At 58.0% G+C, this 16,656-nt stretch overlaps 4 protein-coding genes across 4 annotated transcripts; 2 read left to right on the top strand and 2 right to left on the bottom strand.

Annotated features, from left to right (window-relative positions):
* Positions 1-867: 867 nt before the first annotated feature.
* On the top strand, positions 868-7,075 carry DCS_02253 (filament-forming protein; the record flags this gene model as incomplete). Its single annotated transcript, XM_040799581.1, has 2 exons — positions 868-1,159; positions 1,242-7,075. The coding sequence occupies 2 exons, from the start codon at positions 868-870 to the stop codon at positions 7,073-7,075; spliced, it is 6,126 nt and encodes a 2,041-aa protein (XP_040660464.1).
* Positions 7,076-8,074: 999 nt separating this feature from the next.
* DCS_02252 (uncharacterized protein) lies at positions 8,075-10,544 on the top strand (the record flags this gene model as incomplete). The annotated part of the gene is made up of 2 exons (XM_040799580.1): positions 8,075-9,592; positions 9,654-10,544. 2 exons carry the CDS (start codon positions 8,075-8,077, stop codon positions 10,542-10,544), a joined length of 2,409 nt encoding a protein of 802 aa, XP_040660463.1.
* A 332-nt stretch (positions 10,545-10,876) lies between these two features.
* DCS_02251 (artemis protein) lies at positions 10,877-13,091 on the bottom strand (the record flags this gene model as incomplete). The annotated part of the gene is made up of 6 exons (XM_040799579.1): positions 10,877-12,133; positions 12,188-12,492; positions 12,540-12,645; positions 12,700-12,826; positions 12,892-12,997; positions 13,046-13,091. 6 exons carry the CDS (start codon positions 13,089-13,091, stop codon positions 10,877-10,879), a joined length of 1,947 nt encoding a protein of 648 aa, XP_040660462.1.
* Positions 13,092-13,655: 564 nt separating this feature from the next.
* Positions 13,656-15,744, bottom strand: DCS_02250 (pyoverdine/dityrosine biosynthesis protein; the record flags this gene model as incomplete). Its single annotated transcript, XM_040799578.1, has 3 exons — positions 13,656-14,127; positions 14,185-15,223; positions 15,285-15,744. 3 exons carry the CDS (start codon positions 15,742-15,744, stop codon positions 13,656-13,658), a joined length of 1,971 nt encoding a protein of 656 aa, XP_040660461.1.
* Between the last annotated feature and the right edge of the window lie 912 nt (positions 15,745-16,656).

Genomic DNA, 16,656 nt, shown 5'->3' with positions numbered 1-16,656 from the left:
AGTTGTCATGACATGATGAACAGCTTCCTGGCCCGGCTATCTGCCTTTGGCAAAGCGCACATGTACACGCATTTACACAATCTGTTGCTGAGCGGTGAGAATTAAACTGTACCATACGAGGCAGACGACGGAATGAACAAAACAAACACAGGCGGTTCCATGCATTGGCCAGTGAAGTACGTGTTTGCTACGTTGCGCTCACATTTACCTTTTCCTATTGTTCACCCACTGAATAGGGGCGCTAGGCCGTCCGTTAACAACTGGCGCTTGACGTCGAGTGGCCGAGGCAAGTCGTGCACCCAGCCATATTTAGAGTTTGCCCCTTTGCAAGGTTGCCTCGGTCGGCCATCAATGACGCGAGGCGGCGCCCCCTTGAACCCCATATGTGCCTAGGCATACATACCATGATTGACAATCTAAATGAACCGTACGAGCGCCGTCATGTCTTTTTATAGCGACGACTCGACGTGAGGTGTATTTTGGGACGGTATAGGGTAGGCTGAATTTGCAGCCGCCCGAAGGCGCTTGGTTCAACTTCGGTCCATTATTTTCGCTGCCGCCCCATGGTCCGTGCACCCTTCACCTACTTGCAGCCTAGCACCACTTCGACCCACATTCGAGCTCCAAACTCCCTCCCATTCAGCAATTCTCTCCATGCTCCTCCGTTCAGGCACGGCATCAACAAACCAAGTCGGTCCTTTCCGCCAGCCCATCGTCTGCAGCACGCGAGACACACGCCATTCGCTCGACGCGTTCCCTCCCTCGACTCACCACCTGCTTACCTGCCGCCTGTGCATGGTTGATTCCTTGCCCCCCGTCGAGGGATGACGAGACGACCTGCCAGCTGCACCTAGACCGGTCGTCATCATGGCGGCGGCAGACGTCGACATCGGCTACATCGCGGCCCATCTTGGCGTCGATGAGCCTGCGGTCGCGGCCCTGACTACCGAACCGACCGTCGACCTCGTCTCCGTCCTGCTGCAGGCCGTGGCCTCCAAGGCACACGAATTCGACACCTTGTTCGCCGACAAGCTGCAGACCGACATCGAGCTCGAGAACGCCGTACGCAGCGCCGAGACGCGGTCGCAGACGTCCAAGGTGACGGCCGAAAAGGCTCTCAAGGAGGTGGAGGAGGCGAGGCAGCGGTTGAAAGAAGAGGGTAGGCACCGACCCCCATCGTCAACCGTGTACTGTACCGTACCCCGTTGAGCTACGCTGACAAACACTTGTGCTGCCGTCAGAAACCAAACGCCAGTCGCTCGAAAACGAACTGCAGATCCTCAAGTCGAAAAGCTCGGACCATGCGGCAGACGTCAAGGCGCTCAACGACAAAATCGAGACCCTCCAGTCTTCGAACCGCACCAACCTAAGCATCATCGAGGCCAACAACAAACGCGACCAGACCGTCACCGATGAGTTGACCAAGCAACACCAACGCAATGTAGACCTCTCCCGCGAGATGACCGTCCTTCAGCAGTCCGAGCAGAACGCCAAGGGCCAGCTCAACAGCGCCAAGTACCGAGAGGATTCCCTGAAGCAGCAGCTCGAGCTCGCCCGCCGCAATGGCGAGTGGCTCGAGACCGAACTCAAGACCAAGAGCGAGGAGGCTCTCAAGTACCGGAAGGAAAAGGGCGCTCGCATCGCCGAGCTGCAGCGCGAAAGCGAGGACGCGAGGACCAGCCTCGACGCCCTCAAGCGATCCGAGCAGCAGCTGCGCGAGCGGCTCGATGCGATGCAGGCCAAGGCGGACGAAGCCTTCGTCAAGCTGCAGAAGCAGGAGGGATCCTTCGCCTCCACTGTCGAGAGCTACAAGCAGGAGCTCGAGGATCAGCGTAGGTTGGTCGACATGTCGGACCAGCTGAGCAAGAAGCACCAGGAGCGTGTCCGGGATCTCGAGGCCGAAAAGGAGCGGCTCAAGGACAACTACGAAAACGAGCTTCGACGGGTCCGTCTCGAGCTCGAGCAGGAGCGGCAGACGACGACTCAGATGGAGGAAAAGGTTCACCAGCTCGAGAGCGAACTCGACGAGTTGCAGGCTCGTCTGGAGCAAGGCCCCCCACCCGGATCCGCGCCCCAGACGCCGCGTGCGAACGGATCTCTCCTCCGTCCCGCCTCACCCTTCGCGACGCCGGCATCCGCTCGGTCCAAGTCGGCCGTCACCGCCACCCAAGCCATCGAGCAGCTCTACCAAGTCAAGGGCCAGCTGGCCAGCGAGCGACGTCGCAACCAGCAGCTCACCGAGGAACTCGACAACATGATCTCCGCCTTGGAGGCAAAGGCGCCCGAGATGCAGGAGCTGCAGGCGGAAACCGAAACGCTCCGCGAAGGACTCGCCCGCATGTCCGAGTCGTCGCAGCAGAGCTTCGAGGACCGCGACGCCGCCAGGAGAGCGGCGCGCAAGGCCGAGAGCTTGCTCGCCAACGCCCAGTCTGAGACCAAGATTCTCAAGACGCAGCTCCGCGACCTTGGCACCCAGATCCAACTGCTCGTCTTCAACATCTACGCTCTCGAAAAGGGCATGGACCAGCTGACGGAAGACGAAAAGTTCCGACTCCAGCAGCTGGAAAAGGGCGAGATCACCGAGGAGGCCCTCTCCGACATGTCCGACACCCACCAGTTCATCACCCAGAAGCTCGTCGTCTTCAAGGACATCAAGGCGCTGCAGACCAAGAACGAGGACCTCATGCGCATCACCCGCGAGCTCGCCGAGCAGATCGAGAGCGAGGAAGCCCTGGCGGCCAAGCACCAGGCCAAGGTGGACCACGACAACGTCGAGAAGCTCCAGCGGGAGCTCGAGCACATGACTGAGGAGAGCAAGTCCATCAAGAACACCATGGAGAGCTACAAGATGGAGCGGGACATGTTCCGCCGCATTCTCCAGCAGCGCGGCGTTGGCGGCGACGAGGCCTCCATGATGCGCAGCTCCCTCGACGGCAGCCAGCGTCCTCCCCTCGCCAGCATCGAGGGAGACCAGACCGAGGCCCTCAACGACGCCTTGCGCAAGCTCCAGGCCGACTACGACAGCTACCGGGATGCCCAGGACGACGTTCGCAAGGACCTCCGCGATAAGATTGACCACCTGTCGTCGGAGAAGGGCTCTCTCCAGACGGAGCGGGTGAAGCTTCAGGGTGACTTGAGGCTCGAGTCCGAGCGCAGGGAGATGCTGCAGAGCAACTACGTCGCCCTGCGAGCCGAGAACGCCGAGCTCCAGAAGCGGAGCCAGAGCCTCTCCGAGATGGCCGCCAAGCAGGACATTCGGACCCAGCAAGTTGCCGAGGAGCTCATCGAGGCCAAGGGGCTCCTCGACAGCATGAGGAATGAGACGGCCAACCTCAAGGCCGAGAAGAAGCTGTGGAGAGACATCCAAGATCGGATGAGCAAGGACAACGAAAGTTTGATCGAAGAAAAGAACCGGCTGAACAATCTACTGGCCACCCAGCAGTCGCTAGAGAACGAACGCAACCTGTCCGACTCCGAGGCGCGACGAAAGGCCCAGGCCAAGATCGAGACTCTGGAGCGCGAGCTCGGTGAGGCGCAGCGCAAGCTGTCGAACGAGGCAGAGGAAACCAAGAAGCTGCAGCTGAGGAAGGAGTACGAGGCGAAGGAGTCCCAGAACCGCATCGACGAGCTCATGACGAGCCTGAGCCGGATTCGAGAGGAGCATGTCAGCGTCAAGACGTCGAGGGATCATCTCCAGGCCCGCGTTGACGAGTTGACGGTTGAGCTCCGCAACGCCGAGGAGCGCGTCGGCCGTCTGCAGCCACGACCGACCCCCCGACCCGGCACGTTGACGGCCGGCGACCAGCGCCAGCAGGAGCTCGAGTCCGAACTGCACGATCTCAACAGTGAAATTTCCGATCTCAAGCGGGATCTGGACCTCGCCAACACCCAGCTCGAGTATGCCAAGGCGCAAGCCGAGCAGTATAGGGAGCTGAGCCAGGGCAACGAGGAGGCCCTGGAGGATCTCCGCGCATCCCGAGAGTCTCACCAACAGGAAATGGAGGCCATCATCGGCGAGAAGGATGCCAAGATCAAAGAACTGAGCCAGAGAATCGAGGACGTCTCCTCGGAGCTGTCGCAAACCAACAGCGAGCTGTCGACCCTGCGGGACTCCCAAGGAGAGGTTGCGCGCAAGTACGAGGACGAAAAGGCGATACTCGACGAGGAGCTCAACCGGCTCAAGGAGGACAGCGCCAGACACGTCGAGGCCGCGCGCTATCATCAGCAAGACCTCCGTGCCCAGGCCGAGATTGCGACCAAGGCCCAGCAAGACTATGAGCAGGAGCTCGTCAAGCATGCCGACGCTGCCAGGCTCGTCCAGCAGCTCCGGGCTGAGCACAACGAGTTGAAGAGCCAGACGGCGACGCTCAGAGCCGAGGCCGAATCTGCCAGGGTAACGCTTTCTCAGAGTGAGAGCTCTTGGGAGGACCGGCGGCTGCATCTCGAGCAGGAAATGGCCGAGCTGACGACTCGCCGCGAGGACGCGAACGCGCAGAACAAGCTTCTCCACCAGCAGCTGGAGGCCCTGACCGCTCAGGTGTCTGCACTGCAGCAGAATCGCGGCGGTGACGAGGACGACGGCGCGGCCGCGGCGCCGGTTCAGGTTGGCGACGCCTTGGAAGGCTTGCGCGAGCTCAACAGCTACCTCCGGCGCGAGAAGGAAATTCTCGAGGTCCAGTACGACCTCAAGTCCCAGGAGTCGAAGAGGCTGCAGCAGCAGGTGGAGTACGTGCAGTCGCAGCTCGACGACGCCCGCCTGAAGCTCGACCAGGAGCGCACGCAAGCGGCTGAGGGCAACCGCAACTCCATGACGCACCAGGACCTCATGGAAAAGCTCAACGAGCTCAACCTTTACCGTGAGAGCAGCGCGACGCTGCGAAATGAAAACTCGACGCTCAAGGACCAGATTGCGGAGAAGAGCGTCAGGATCCAAGAGATGGAGGCCAAGGTGCAGCCGCTTGAGGCCGAAATCGACAGCCTCGCGACGCAAAAATCGTACCTAGAGGAGGAGATTAAGCAGATACAAGAGGACCGGGACCGGTGGCAGAAGCGGACGGAAGGCATCCTGACCAAGTACGGACGCGTCGATCCGGCCGAAATGGAGACGCTCAAGCAGACGATCCAAGGCCTCACGGAGGAGCGTGACGCCCTCAAGGAAGCCGAGGTGCCCTTGCGGATGAAGATGACCGAGCTGGAGTCGACGCTCGAGAGCGAGCGCGAGGCATGGCAGACGACCCGCTCCAGACTTACCGACCAGTTCAAGGAACGGTCGAGGAAGCTCACGACGGACAAGAACGAGCTGACGGTGAAGGCCAACGAGCTGCAGGTGCAGCTGGACCAAACCAACGGCCAGCTCCAAGCGCTCCAAGCGGCGCAGCAGGGTACCGAGGACCTTCTCAGGGACAGGGCGGACCTGCAACAGCAGGTCGAAGCGTTCAAGAACTTGGTGGACGAGCTCCGGCAGCAGAACAGCCAAGAGCAGGCCGTCGAAGGGTCGTCGGCGGCGACGGAGATTGTCGGCCAGCTGGAGCAGCAGCTCGCCGACAGCCGCAAGGAGCTGGAGTCGGTGAACGCGCAAAGGCTCGGGGCGCAGCAGCAGTTGGAGAACGTCCGTGCTTCGATGCAGATCGCCATCTCGGAGCGCGACGATGCCAGGCAACGGCTGCAAGCCGCGGCGACGACGGCGACGGGTACCGCCGAAACGGAGGAGCCTTCAACGGCTGAGCCGACGACGGGCGAGGAGCAGCCTGGCCCGTCCGTCCTGTCTGACGAGGATCGGAAGGCGCTCGAGGACAAGATTGCGGCGGCCGAGGCCAAGGCGGCCGAGTTCGAGATCAAGGCAAACGAGACGGAGGCGAAGATTGCGCAGACGGTCAAGGAGCGGTGCGACAAGATGCGGGACGCGCTGAACAAGAAATTGAGAGAGAGCCGGACGAAGATGGACGAGGAGTTCCAGCAGAAGGATGCGGACTTCAAGCTGAGGCTCGAGCAGGAGAAGCTCATCTGGAAGGCCGAGAACCCGATCGGGGCGCCGGCGAATGCAGGGGAGGCACCGTCGACGCCAGCCAAGGCCGAATTTGCGCAAGCGCCGCCCGCGACGCCGACGACGGTTGTTAGTGCCGCCGAACTTTCCCAGCTGGACGACGCGGGCATCAGACAGTTCCTGTCGACAAACGCGACGGTCAAGAGCATAATCGCCGCCAACATCAAGAAGAGGCTCGAGGCCGAGACGGCCAAGATAAAGGGCGACGTGGACGCCAAGATCCAGGCAGCGCGCGACCAGGCTCAGCTAATGGAGTCCAAGAAGTCCATTTTGCGTGTCAACCGCGCAGAAAACCGGCTCAAGACGGCCGATGCCAAGCTCGGCATCATCGAGACGGCTGCGACGGAGACGCCCCAGAAGCCGGTGGTGGAGGTTTGGGAAGAAGTGAAGAAGACGACGAGCGGCCCTGTCATGGTCGCCGGGCCCGGTACGCCGGCCAAATCGGCGACGCCGGCCCCGGCAGGCGGCACGCCGCAGCCCGACGCCGCCAAGGCTGAACAGCCGGCGGAAGCGAAGGCTCCGATTGCGTCTGCTCTGGCGCCGCCTGCTCCACTGGTGCTACCTGCTCAGGGGTCGCCTGCTCTGGCCCAGCCTTCTCCGCAGCCGGCTTCCGGTTTCCCGCCCTCCATCCCCGCCAACCCGTTTGCGACTTCCATCCTGGGCGCCAAGCCAGCTTCGATCCCGGCCAACCCGTTCGCGACGGCCGTCCCCGGCAACAAGCCGGATGGAAACGTGGCACCGAAGGCCGAGCCAACCGCCCCGGCGGCCAACACCCAGGGCCAGGCGCCTAGATCGGGCATTCCCATGCCCCGCGGGGGTGGTCGCGGGCGAGGAGGTGGATCCTACGCTGCTCCCGGACAGCGAGCGGCCAGCCTCAGCCAGGAGGGAGGCCAGGGAGGCCAGGGCGGCCGAGGCCGAGGACGCGGCGGATTCAATCAAGGCGGCGCGGACGCGTCGGCGGGAGGCAATAAGCGTCCCAGGGGGGAGTCGGAGGCCACTCGGGGAGCGAAAAGGGCGCGTGGAAACCACTAGGTGTGGAAAAAAGGGCGTCACCTTTGCTGATCTCTGCCAACGGGGAGAAATTGTTGCGGGCTTGCATGTGTGCTGAATGACTGGACCGACGATGCAGGAGCCTCTTGCTTGGTACTACTGCTTCCAAGCATGGCTTTGTCGGGGATGAATAGGCACTGGCTCAGGCTAGGCTGTGTGCTTTTTCTTGTAGCATGAGATGTTGAATGCGCTTTAGTTTGGTGGTTGACATGACTCGAGAAGCAGAGCAAAATTGCCAGAAACCAAATGGGCAACACGAACAGAAGGACGTGACATTTGCTTCTCAAATGGCGTGCGACAAATCAAGTTTCTCCTCAGTAGGCACGAGGAGGTATGCTCCCCTAGAGCCTTTCCATTTTCCTTGATGAATTGTGCAACTTGCTCGCTTGTCCGAAAATTGTTGGATAGTATACTGGTATGAGCACTTATTTGCAGCTACTAGGTGTTACCACGGTGTGGGCACCTCCAAAATCCTGCACCCGCGTCCTTGTATTAAGTGAGGTTTGGTGAGGATTTGAAGTACGGAGGATTACAGTAAATACTTGGTTGTACTTACACAACTCGGTGTACTTACTGTACTGTACGGAGTACGGCACGGAGGGCAACTAAGTACTTATGGAGCACTCCGCACTGTGATAGTAGTAAGTATACGGAGTACGCAGGTAGTGGTACTAGACTAAGAATATAGTGGTCCATATACTCCGTACTGCCTGTTTCAGAGTAGGTATTGTTCGGTTTGGTCCATTAGGCGTCTAATTAGGTGTTAGGTGAGTAATAACTCGAGATCCTCCCCGTAATGCCGTCATGTCGGCGGGTCGGCCTGGACGGACCCGGTGACCCACTAAAAAAATTCGAGGTCGAGTGTGGGCAGAATGATCGCATCTCCATTCTCATCCTGCACCTTCGAACCCAACGCATGCCTCTGAGGCCGAAACACTCCCGACGGGCTATCCCGAAGTGAGGCAGATGATTTCAACCCCAATGGCCCCTCCCTCAAAGAAGCGTAAGCTCCCAGCGACCTCGGGGCCTGCACCGAAACGCAACAAGAACTCGTCGTCCAATCTCGTCACGGCGAAAGGCAGCAGCAAGAAGCCCAGCGGCAAGCAGGCTGCGGTCCGTGTCGTCGATGCGGCTTCACTAGCATGGGAGTCTGTCGGCGAAGACTTTGGCGGCCTCGAGGTCATCAAGGGTGTCGACGTCGTCAAGCACGGGAGCAATGTCCAATTTGTTGTGACGAAGTCGGCCAACGAAGCGGAAGCGAGCGATGAGCAAGCGAAAAGCGAAGCCAACCAGTCCGAGGATGGCGAGGAGTCTTTCGAAGGGTTTAGTGACGGCGCTGCGGTGAACCAAGAGGCCCGTCCTCGCAATGGTGCCAATGCTCACGGTGGCGAAGCAGGCGAGCAGCCCGCCGAAAACGTTGGCGATACCGCGAAGCAGCCCAAGACCAAGCAAGACAAGCAGCAGAAGAAGCAACAACGAAACCAGCGAAAAGAAGAGGCTCCAGAGGCGAATACGAATGCAGACGAGAAGATACCATCCAAGTCCGAAACGCGAGGCCACGGCCAAAAGGCAAACAAGAACGAGAACGCATTTGGTGCGCTTGATGAGGAAGAGGTTGGCGATGGCGATGTCGACGTCGACGTGAAAGCATGGATGACGCTGAAAGTTTCTTCCCCCATGCTCGATGCGATTGCGAAGCTCGGCTTTGCGACGCCCACAGCAATCCAGGAGCGTGCTGTGCCGGAGATCATCGGCGGCGAGGACGTCATTGGCAAGGCGCAGACCGGTTCGGGCAAGACGCTGGCCTTTGGCATCCCAATTGTGGAGAAATGGCTCGAGTGGAAGGATGGCAAGGACGATGTCGTTGACGAAGTTGAAGGAGCCAAGAAACATCCCCTAGCCGTGGTCCTCAGCCCGACGAGAGAACTGGCGAAGCAGCTGGGGGACCACCTCAAGGCGCTCTGCGAAGGACTGCCCGAAGCGCCTTTCGTCTGCGTCGTCACTGGCGGCCTCAGCATCCACAAGCAGCAGAGGCAGTTGGAAAAGGCAGACATCGTCATCGCCACTCCCGGCCGGCTCTGGGAGGTCATGGACGGCGATTTGGCCCTGCAAGACTCCTTCACCAACATCAAGTTCCTCGTTGTCGATGAGGCTGATCGTCTCTTTAAAGTCGGTCAATTCAAGGAAGCCGAAAACATCATCGGCGCCCTCGATCGACGCGATCCCGAGGCCGACCAAGAAGACCCGGACGAGGAGCTGCCCCCGCGACAGACTCTCGTCTTTTCTGCCACCTTCGACAAGGACCTGCAGACCAAGCTGGCGGGCAGGAACAAGTCGTCTGCTGCCGGAAGCGGAAGCGGCACCGACCTGGACAAGATGGCATACCTCATGAAGTGCCTCAAGTTTCGGCGTGAGCCCAAGTTCATCGACGTCAACCCCGTGAGCCAGATGGCGACCGGTCTGCGCGAAGGACTCATTGAGTGCGGCGCAATGGAAAAGGTACAGGCACGAAACCTTGTCTACGGCGAGAAATGAATAACTGACTTGCTTGTTTCTGCAGGACCTCTTCCTCTACACCGTCCTCGTCCTGAACCCCAACCGTCGTACCCTCGTCTTCACAAACTCCATCTCGGCCGTCCGTCGGCTCACGCCTCTGTTGCAAAACCTTCAGCTCGCCGTCCACCCCCTGCATTCGCAGATGGCGCAAAAGGCCCGGCTGCGCTCCCTGGAGCGTTTTGCCGCGGTGCGCAGTTCCATCCTCGTCGCCACCGACGTCGCCGCCCGTGGGCTCGACATTAAAGAAGTCGACCAGGTCATTCACTACCATGTGCCTCGGTCTGCCGACACATACATCCACCGTTCGGGACGAACCGCACGTGGAGACCGAAACGGCGTCAGCGTTATGCTCTGCTCACCCGAAGAAGTTATCCCCACCCGTCGTCTCGTCTCCAAGGTACACGAGAAGCGCAGCCAGCGCGGCCAGAGTCGTCAAGACGGCAGGAAACACGTCATACAAATGCTGCCGCTCGACCGCAGGATCGCTTCACGCCTGAAGCCCCGCGTCGATTTGTCCAAACGCATCGCCGATGTGATCCTCGCCAAGGAAAAGGGACACAGCGATGAAAAGTGGCTGCGCAATGCGGCCGAGGAGCTCGGCGTCGAGATGGACGACGACGAACTGGACGAGGTTGCCTCGGGCAACGGAACCTACGGTGGCCGCGGCGGTGGCCGTAAACGCAAGGAGAAGGAGGCTAGAAGCCTTACCAAAGCGGAGATGGGCGCTCTTAAGGCTCAGCTTCGGGAAGAGCTCGGGAGGAGGGTCAACTTGGGCGTTAGCGAGCGGTACATCACTGGTGGGAGGGTCGACGTCGGCGCGCTCTTGAAGGAGAGAGAGAACTTGACCGCGGGAGGCATCTTTCTGGGAGGCGAGAACCTTGGCTTGGGCTTGTAAGACTTACTCATGCCCAGTAGATTTTACGAGGTAGCAAAGAGGATGCAGGACGCAGAAATGTGTGCATCACCTTGAACTCAGCACAAGTACATGATTGCTGAGAACCAGTCTTAATTTTCTAGCTTCCCTTTGGTTCTGCGTGAACCTTTACTTCAGACTTGTGATGGTCATAGTGGAAATGGTCCACTGACGTAGCGTCATCCCTGGGACGAACCTGGCCAAGTCAAAGTCCAACCCAGGATAACGATGTTGCCCTTGACGCCTGCGGCAAATCTCCAGCCATGATGAACTCAGTCAAGGCCGTTCCAGGCACCAAATAGATGCACGGTGCACTACAGTTCAGTTTCTGCTACATTATGGTGACCGTCCGTAGAGAGCAGTGCGATAGGTTTCCAATCGTCATTGTCATCAACATTATCCAGTGTCAGGAGGTATGCATCCCGACGAGTCAAATAATGCCGCGTGGATATTTCCGAAGCCCAGGACGATTGTGTTTGCTGTGAATCATCTGGAGTGGTCTCTTCGAGACCCTCTCCTTCCGCCAGGTTGATGCGTTTGCGTTTCAGGGGCGGAGAAACGGGTTCGTGTTCATTTGACGTGCTCCCGGGAAGCTGAGCAGGTAGCTGAACTAACTGGACAGAATGTGTGTCCGCCATAATCAGTCCCGGTGCAAGTAATGACTCCAGTTCGGAGGCAGAGTCCACATGCTGAGATTCTGGATGTTGAGGGTCCACTGCTGGAATGGTGCAGGCTGTCGAGAGTGCACCCAGTTCCACGTCGTGCTGAAAGATTTGTCCGGCGCAATGCTGTCCAAAGAGGGTCTTGATTGAGATCCCTTCAGCCGCCCATCGCTTTGCATCAACTGTACACGGCCAAATGTCCATAGGTCTTAAGACCTGGATCAGGTGACAAAGCTCTGGGTAGGACGAATGACGAGAATACGGAAACTGGATGACCCTGGGAAGATCGTGTGCTGCCTCGCATTCAGATTTAATACACTGAGAATTCTCAGGTATCAGATCAGACAGCGCTTGAAGGACGGTTGGGAGGCCCGATGAGTAGTGGTCCTCAAGTTTTGAGATGTCGAGGTTGAGAGACAAAGTCCGACCACTTGACAATGCAACTTTCAGAACATTGAAGACTTCTTTTCTATATGCCTCAGGAACATCATTAGATGCAGTAATTCTATTAAAGTTAGAGCTAGTTTCTTCAACAAAGGGAATGGTTGCGTACAGTTCTAGCAATGCGAGAAGTTCTTGGCTAACCAGCTCTGCCTCTCGTTCGAGGTCTTCGCCGCCTCCCCCAACTCCAGCTTCGACAAGGTTTGTGCCATTTGGCAGATGAGCAACGATCGGCTGTATTCTGACCACGGCTGGATGTTTTGCTGCAGAGCACATATTTCCCTTCTCGCAGCTGTGCAACCGAACGTCGACATCTGAGGTCAGACAGCCCGGAAGAGGCGTGTTTCCGCACATGTGCCCTGTCAGTGCGGCTGCGCCAGTACAGAGGTGGAGCTCGGTCAACGGTTGTCCCGCCATCCGTGTTCTCAGGGCACCGTACACTCTCAATTTATATTCATCAACGTGTATCTGAAGTAGTTAGTTTGCCCCTGTCGGAGATATGGCACGGGAGGCGTGACGAACGGGAGATTTCAGTGCGCGGGAGAGGGCGAGCCAGACATCCTCGTAACCGTATGTCCAAGCCTGCATGTAGAATATGGTGTCATCGGGGTACCGTAAAATTTTGCGTAGCAACTCTGCAATTCCCTCTGATTTAGTTTGGAAGGAAACATCATCGGTGAACGAGGTGTCCAGGTAAATTTTGTCCAGGGTCTTGAGCCGGCTGGTGTACTCGATCAAAATTGGATTCCGTGCAAGAGCATTCACGAACCAGGGCTCAGATCGAACATCTCCCGTGTATAGAATTGCCTTGCCGTCACCTTCAATTACTGAAAGACGTTAGAAGAATAAATTGGATTCCGCCCGCGGTGCTTACAGAACATGACGGCTCCTGGGCAATGGTTGGCATCGAATAGGGTGGCCTGGATGCTATGGCCGGGCCGCAACTCAATGACGGTAGGTGTTTCCAGGGGCAATGGTTTCTAGAAATGAATAAGCGTGGCAAAGTTGTCGACATAATTATGAGACAGACGCACCATGACCTTAGCAAGATGCTTGTACGTCTGTTGCCTGGTTTCGAGGATGCCTTGCGCATAGTTAATCCGACAGGGGTACCTCTCGAGTCGCAACAGAATTTCTCGTGTTGCAGCAGAACAGTAGACGCTGGCATATTTAGTATGGGTACTCAACTGGTATGGGTACTCGACTGTAGGCAGCCATCAACATACAAGGGGGACCGGAGGCTCTCCAGGCCAGAGAGATGATCGCTGTGAACGTGGCTTAGGAAACATGCCAATGGAGGGGGTACGTCGGGATGATGACGGAAGAAGTCAACTGACAGGTTAGTGGGATAATAGTTCAAGGTAGAGTTGCATGACTGACTTCGAATATCGGGAAATTCGGCCACAAGGCCGCTGAATGTCGACATGGCGGGAGTCGGGTTGTGTGCGTCATTAATGCATGTTGCGTGGCATTGCCGGTTCAGCGGTGGGTGGGCGACTGGGGCATCGCTTCAGTAGTCAGACGATCGTATGTGAGGAGTAGTACTACTGCGACGTGACATGAGAGGGAATAATGGATAGTACGGCCATTGTGTTGGCGGAGGGGAATTGAACTGTAATTGTATGTTGAATGCGTTGACATGGTTTGAGGATAATTAGTTGGACGGATTTTTAGGCAGCTAACGGCTTGGTGGCCCTGTGACTTAAGCAAGTCTGGCTTGCACCTTCTTCAAACCTTGCCTTTGCGCTCCTGCCAGATGAAAATACATGCACCGCACCTTCCGTCCGTACTCCAAGTGCCAACGTGGCGAATTCGATGAAAAAAAAAAGTGTGATCATTCTTGTCGCTCAATGCTATGAACCTCAAAACATAATGCCTCAATGACGGCGAGGATTCCACTACCGACAAAACCAGAGCCAGCTCGTCTGTCGTCTGTCCCACCACCTGCGTGCGTACAAAGCCTCACACTTGGATGGACCATGGGCTGTAGCTAATCAAAGTGGATTCGCCACAGCTCGCGGTCACTGCCAGAATTGAAGTCGCTGCGGGTGTGCATCATCAGAATATTGTCGCTGACGGCGAGATCGCCCTTCTCCCAGACATGGTAGTATGCGACGCGGCGGTCGTGCAGCGCAGAGTCAATGGCCTCGCAGATGGCAGCGCTCTCCATATCGTCGCAGCCGTCGATCCTGACATGGGTCGCATCAAACTGCGTCTTGCTCTGCGGCCATGGCTCGTGATAACGCAGACACGGTTTGCCTGTCGTCGGATGCGCCTCGATTAATGGGATGTCCTTGAGCACTGTCGAGTCGAAGGACGACGTCTCAACCGACCAAGTCATCCTACCCAGGCTTTCGACCGAGTACTCGGCCGCCAGATGCTTGAAGATTTGCGTCGACGACGAGAAGAGCGTAAACCCTGTGTCTCGGGGAGATGCCGTTGCGCCGCAGAAAAATTGGAATCTGCGACCAGCCAGTCAGCATGTGTGACGAGCGCAGCGTCAAACGTTCTTCACGTACCGCGGAGGGGTGGAGACGAGAACATCGTCGCCTCTCTCGTTCGTCTTCTTCTCCGTCTTGAACAGTCCGTCGAAGTGGAAGGGCATCCACTCTCGCGAAAGCACGTTGTTCAACCCCTGCGTGTCGCCTCCATGGTCTTTGACCTTGAGCAGCAGCCCAAACTTCCACGGCAGAGGCTCGCCAAACTCGCTCGACTTTTTCGTAAATGCGGCTTCGTTCGGCTTGTTGAAGAAGCCTCTCAAGATGATTGGAGATGCGATCTCCGACAGCGCCCGAACCTTCGTCGCATCAATGTCGTCAATCTTCATCGTGTTGGCGCCTTTGGCCGGTTTCAAAATCCACCCGTTCGGGTAGATGGGCTCGCAGCTGATGCCACCCTTGTCCTCTCCCCACGACCAGAGTGGCGACTTTTCGCGGAAGAAGCTCGGCCTACCATTCTCGTGCACGAGCTCCATGCTCTCGTCGTTGTCGAAATCGGCTCGCATGCCGGAGATGACGTTGCCGTCGAGCTTGTAGCCGATGGTGCAGTGCCACGGTGTCGTGTACATGGTCTCGGTCGGAAGGGGACTGATGGATAGCTTCTGGGCGCCAGTCGAAGGGTGGATCGAGAGACGGACGTGATCCTTGTACTTTTGGCGGACCGCACTGGCGAAAGCGTCGCCTCGCGCCATCATCTCCTTGGCGATGTACTCGATGCCACGCTTATACCTCGACTTGGTGCGCTCGTCATTGATCGGGTACACGTCTTGGAGATCGGTCTCGAGGAACTTGATGTAACCGCGGTACGTCAGGCAGACATCCTCCACTTGGCTCATCACCTTCCACTCCCAATCGGGCCGGCTGAAGGTGTTGAGAAGGGCGCGGCGGAAGTTGGATGCGTTGGCGACGTATGTCATTTCATCGAGCTGCTCCGGGAGCGGAATGGACACGAGATCCCTGAGCCGGGAGAACTCGATGCAGGCGAAGCCCCTCTCGGCCGCCAACGCTCGAAGAGTCTCGCCATAGTTCCAGACATCCTTGTCGGGAACGCCGAGAAGATCTACACGGTTCAGTTTAGCAGCAGCTCCTCTCACTCGACCACTGGCCAAAGGGGAATGTACCGTTATATACCAGACCATCGGAGATGATGGTGAGTTTTGCGCCGGGCGCGTACACGTCGGAAATGGCCAGGCAAAGGCCGTTGAGATGGGCCAGGGCCAATTCCTCCGCTCTGTCCGGCAGCTTTCCGAGAACCTTGGTCGACGAGTTGGGCGATTTGAAAGGGAACGCCGGCAGGCACATGGGGACGGCCCGTCCGGCTCGCACATGGCCGTAAATGACGGCGAGGAACCGGAGCGCTCCCTCGTCGGCCTTGACCGGCGCACCAGCCGTCTTTTTCATGCGATACCGGTCGATTATGTGAAGTATCTTGGATGCCGTGTCGAGCGCTTTGGTGTCCACGAGGGCGGGAAGTCCGCTGGAGAGTGCAAAGAGATCGAGGTCATCGCCATCCGTCTTGTAGGCGGGCGGGCCCAATAGTGTTGCGGGGTCACGCATGACCTCAACCGCTACGGGCGCCATGCTGGTGATGTCTGCACGGCTCACCGATGAGGGAGAGGGGAAGAATACAGAAACAAAAATGAGGCCGATGTGAGGGGAGCAAGGAAGAGAACAGCGGCGACGCAGAAGGCCGACGAGGAGCGTGAATCTTGGCCGTCTTTCAGAGGAGAGAAAAGCAAGAAGTAGGTGACGTATAAGTGCTGGTGCTTTAGTGCCGATCAGGAAGTCGGGGTTCAAGGTGGTATGCACGATTTGGGACGGCCCTTATTATGTTGATTTCGGCTGACGGTGTCATTACGTCGAGGCCAGGCTATCGAGCATACCAGAGTCCCATCTGCCGCGCGGGATTCACAGCACAGTCCACAGCCGAGCTTGGCGCATCGCAGAGTCCCTGCCTGGCCTCGCCGGGTATTGGCCTGACGGGTGGTGGATGGTCGGTGATGAGGGAGGGGCATCGCCATCGCTATCCCACTTTCATCTCAATCCATCCACCTCTTATCAGCTTGCATGCACCATGACCGGCCGGTGACGGCGCCGCGGTGGGATGAGTCCACCGCTAGTGGTGGGAACGATTGCTTGGCCCAACCTTCGAGGCAAGGAGAGGACGACCTTTCCGGTCAACTGCTTACGTACGGCTTTGTGACGACTGACGAAGTGGCAGGGGATGGTTCAGTCGGAGGGATTCACCACCCTGCCTCTTGTTTGCGATCAAGTCATGTCCTGCGCTGCTTGTCGCCAGCGCACGCGACGGAGATCGACAACAGCGAGGAGCCCTGTTGGGTGCAAAAAGCACTAAGCAGGATATCTTCGCGATGAGACTGAAGGGAGAGCCTCGTCCGAGTCGGATCGTTGTTCAACATGAAACGCGACCATGGAGCTGAATTCCCAGCAAACGGGGTCCTGCCGGCTACCGCGTACAAAGTGAAAACATTC

This window comes from Drechmeria coniospora, chromosome 01 (assembly GCF_001625195.1).
Source record: "Drechmeria coniospora strain ARSEF 6962 chromosome 01, whole genome shotgun sequence".
Classification (NCBI taxonomy): Eukaryota; Fungi; Ascomycota; class Sordariomycetes; order Hypocreales; family Ophiocordycipitaceae; genus Drechmeria; species Drechmeria coniospora.
This window is presented reverse-complemented; position numbering and strand designations above follow the sequence as displayed.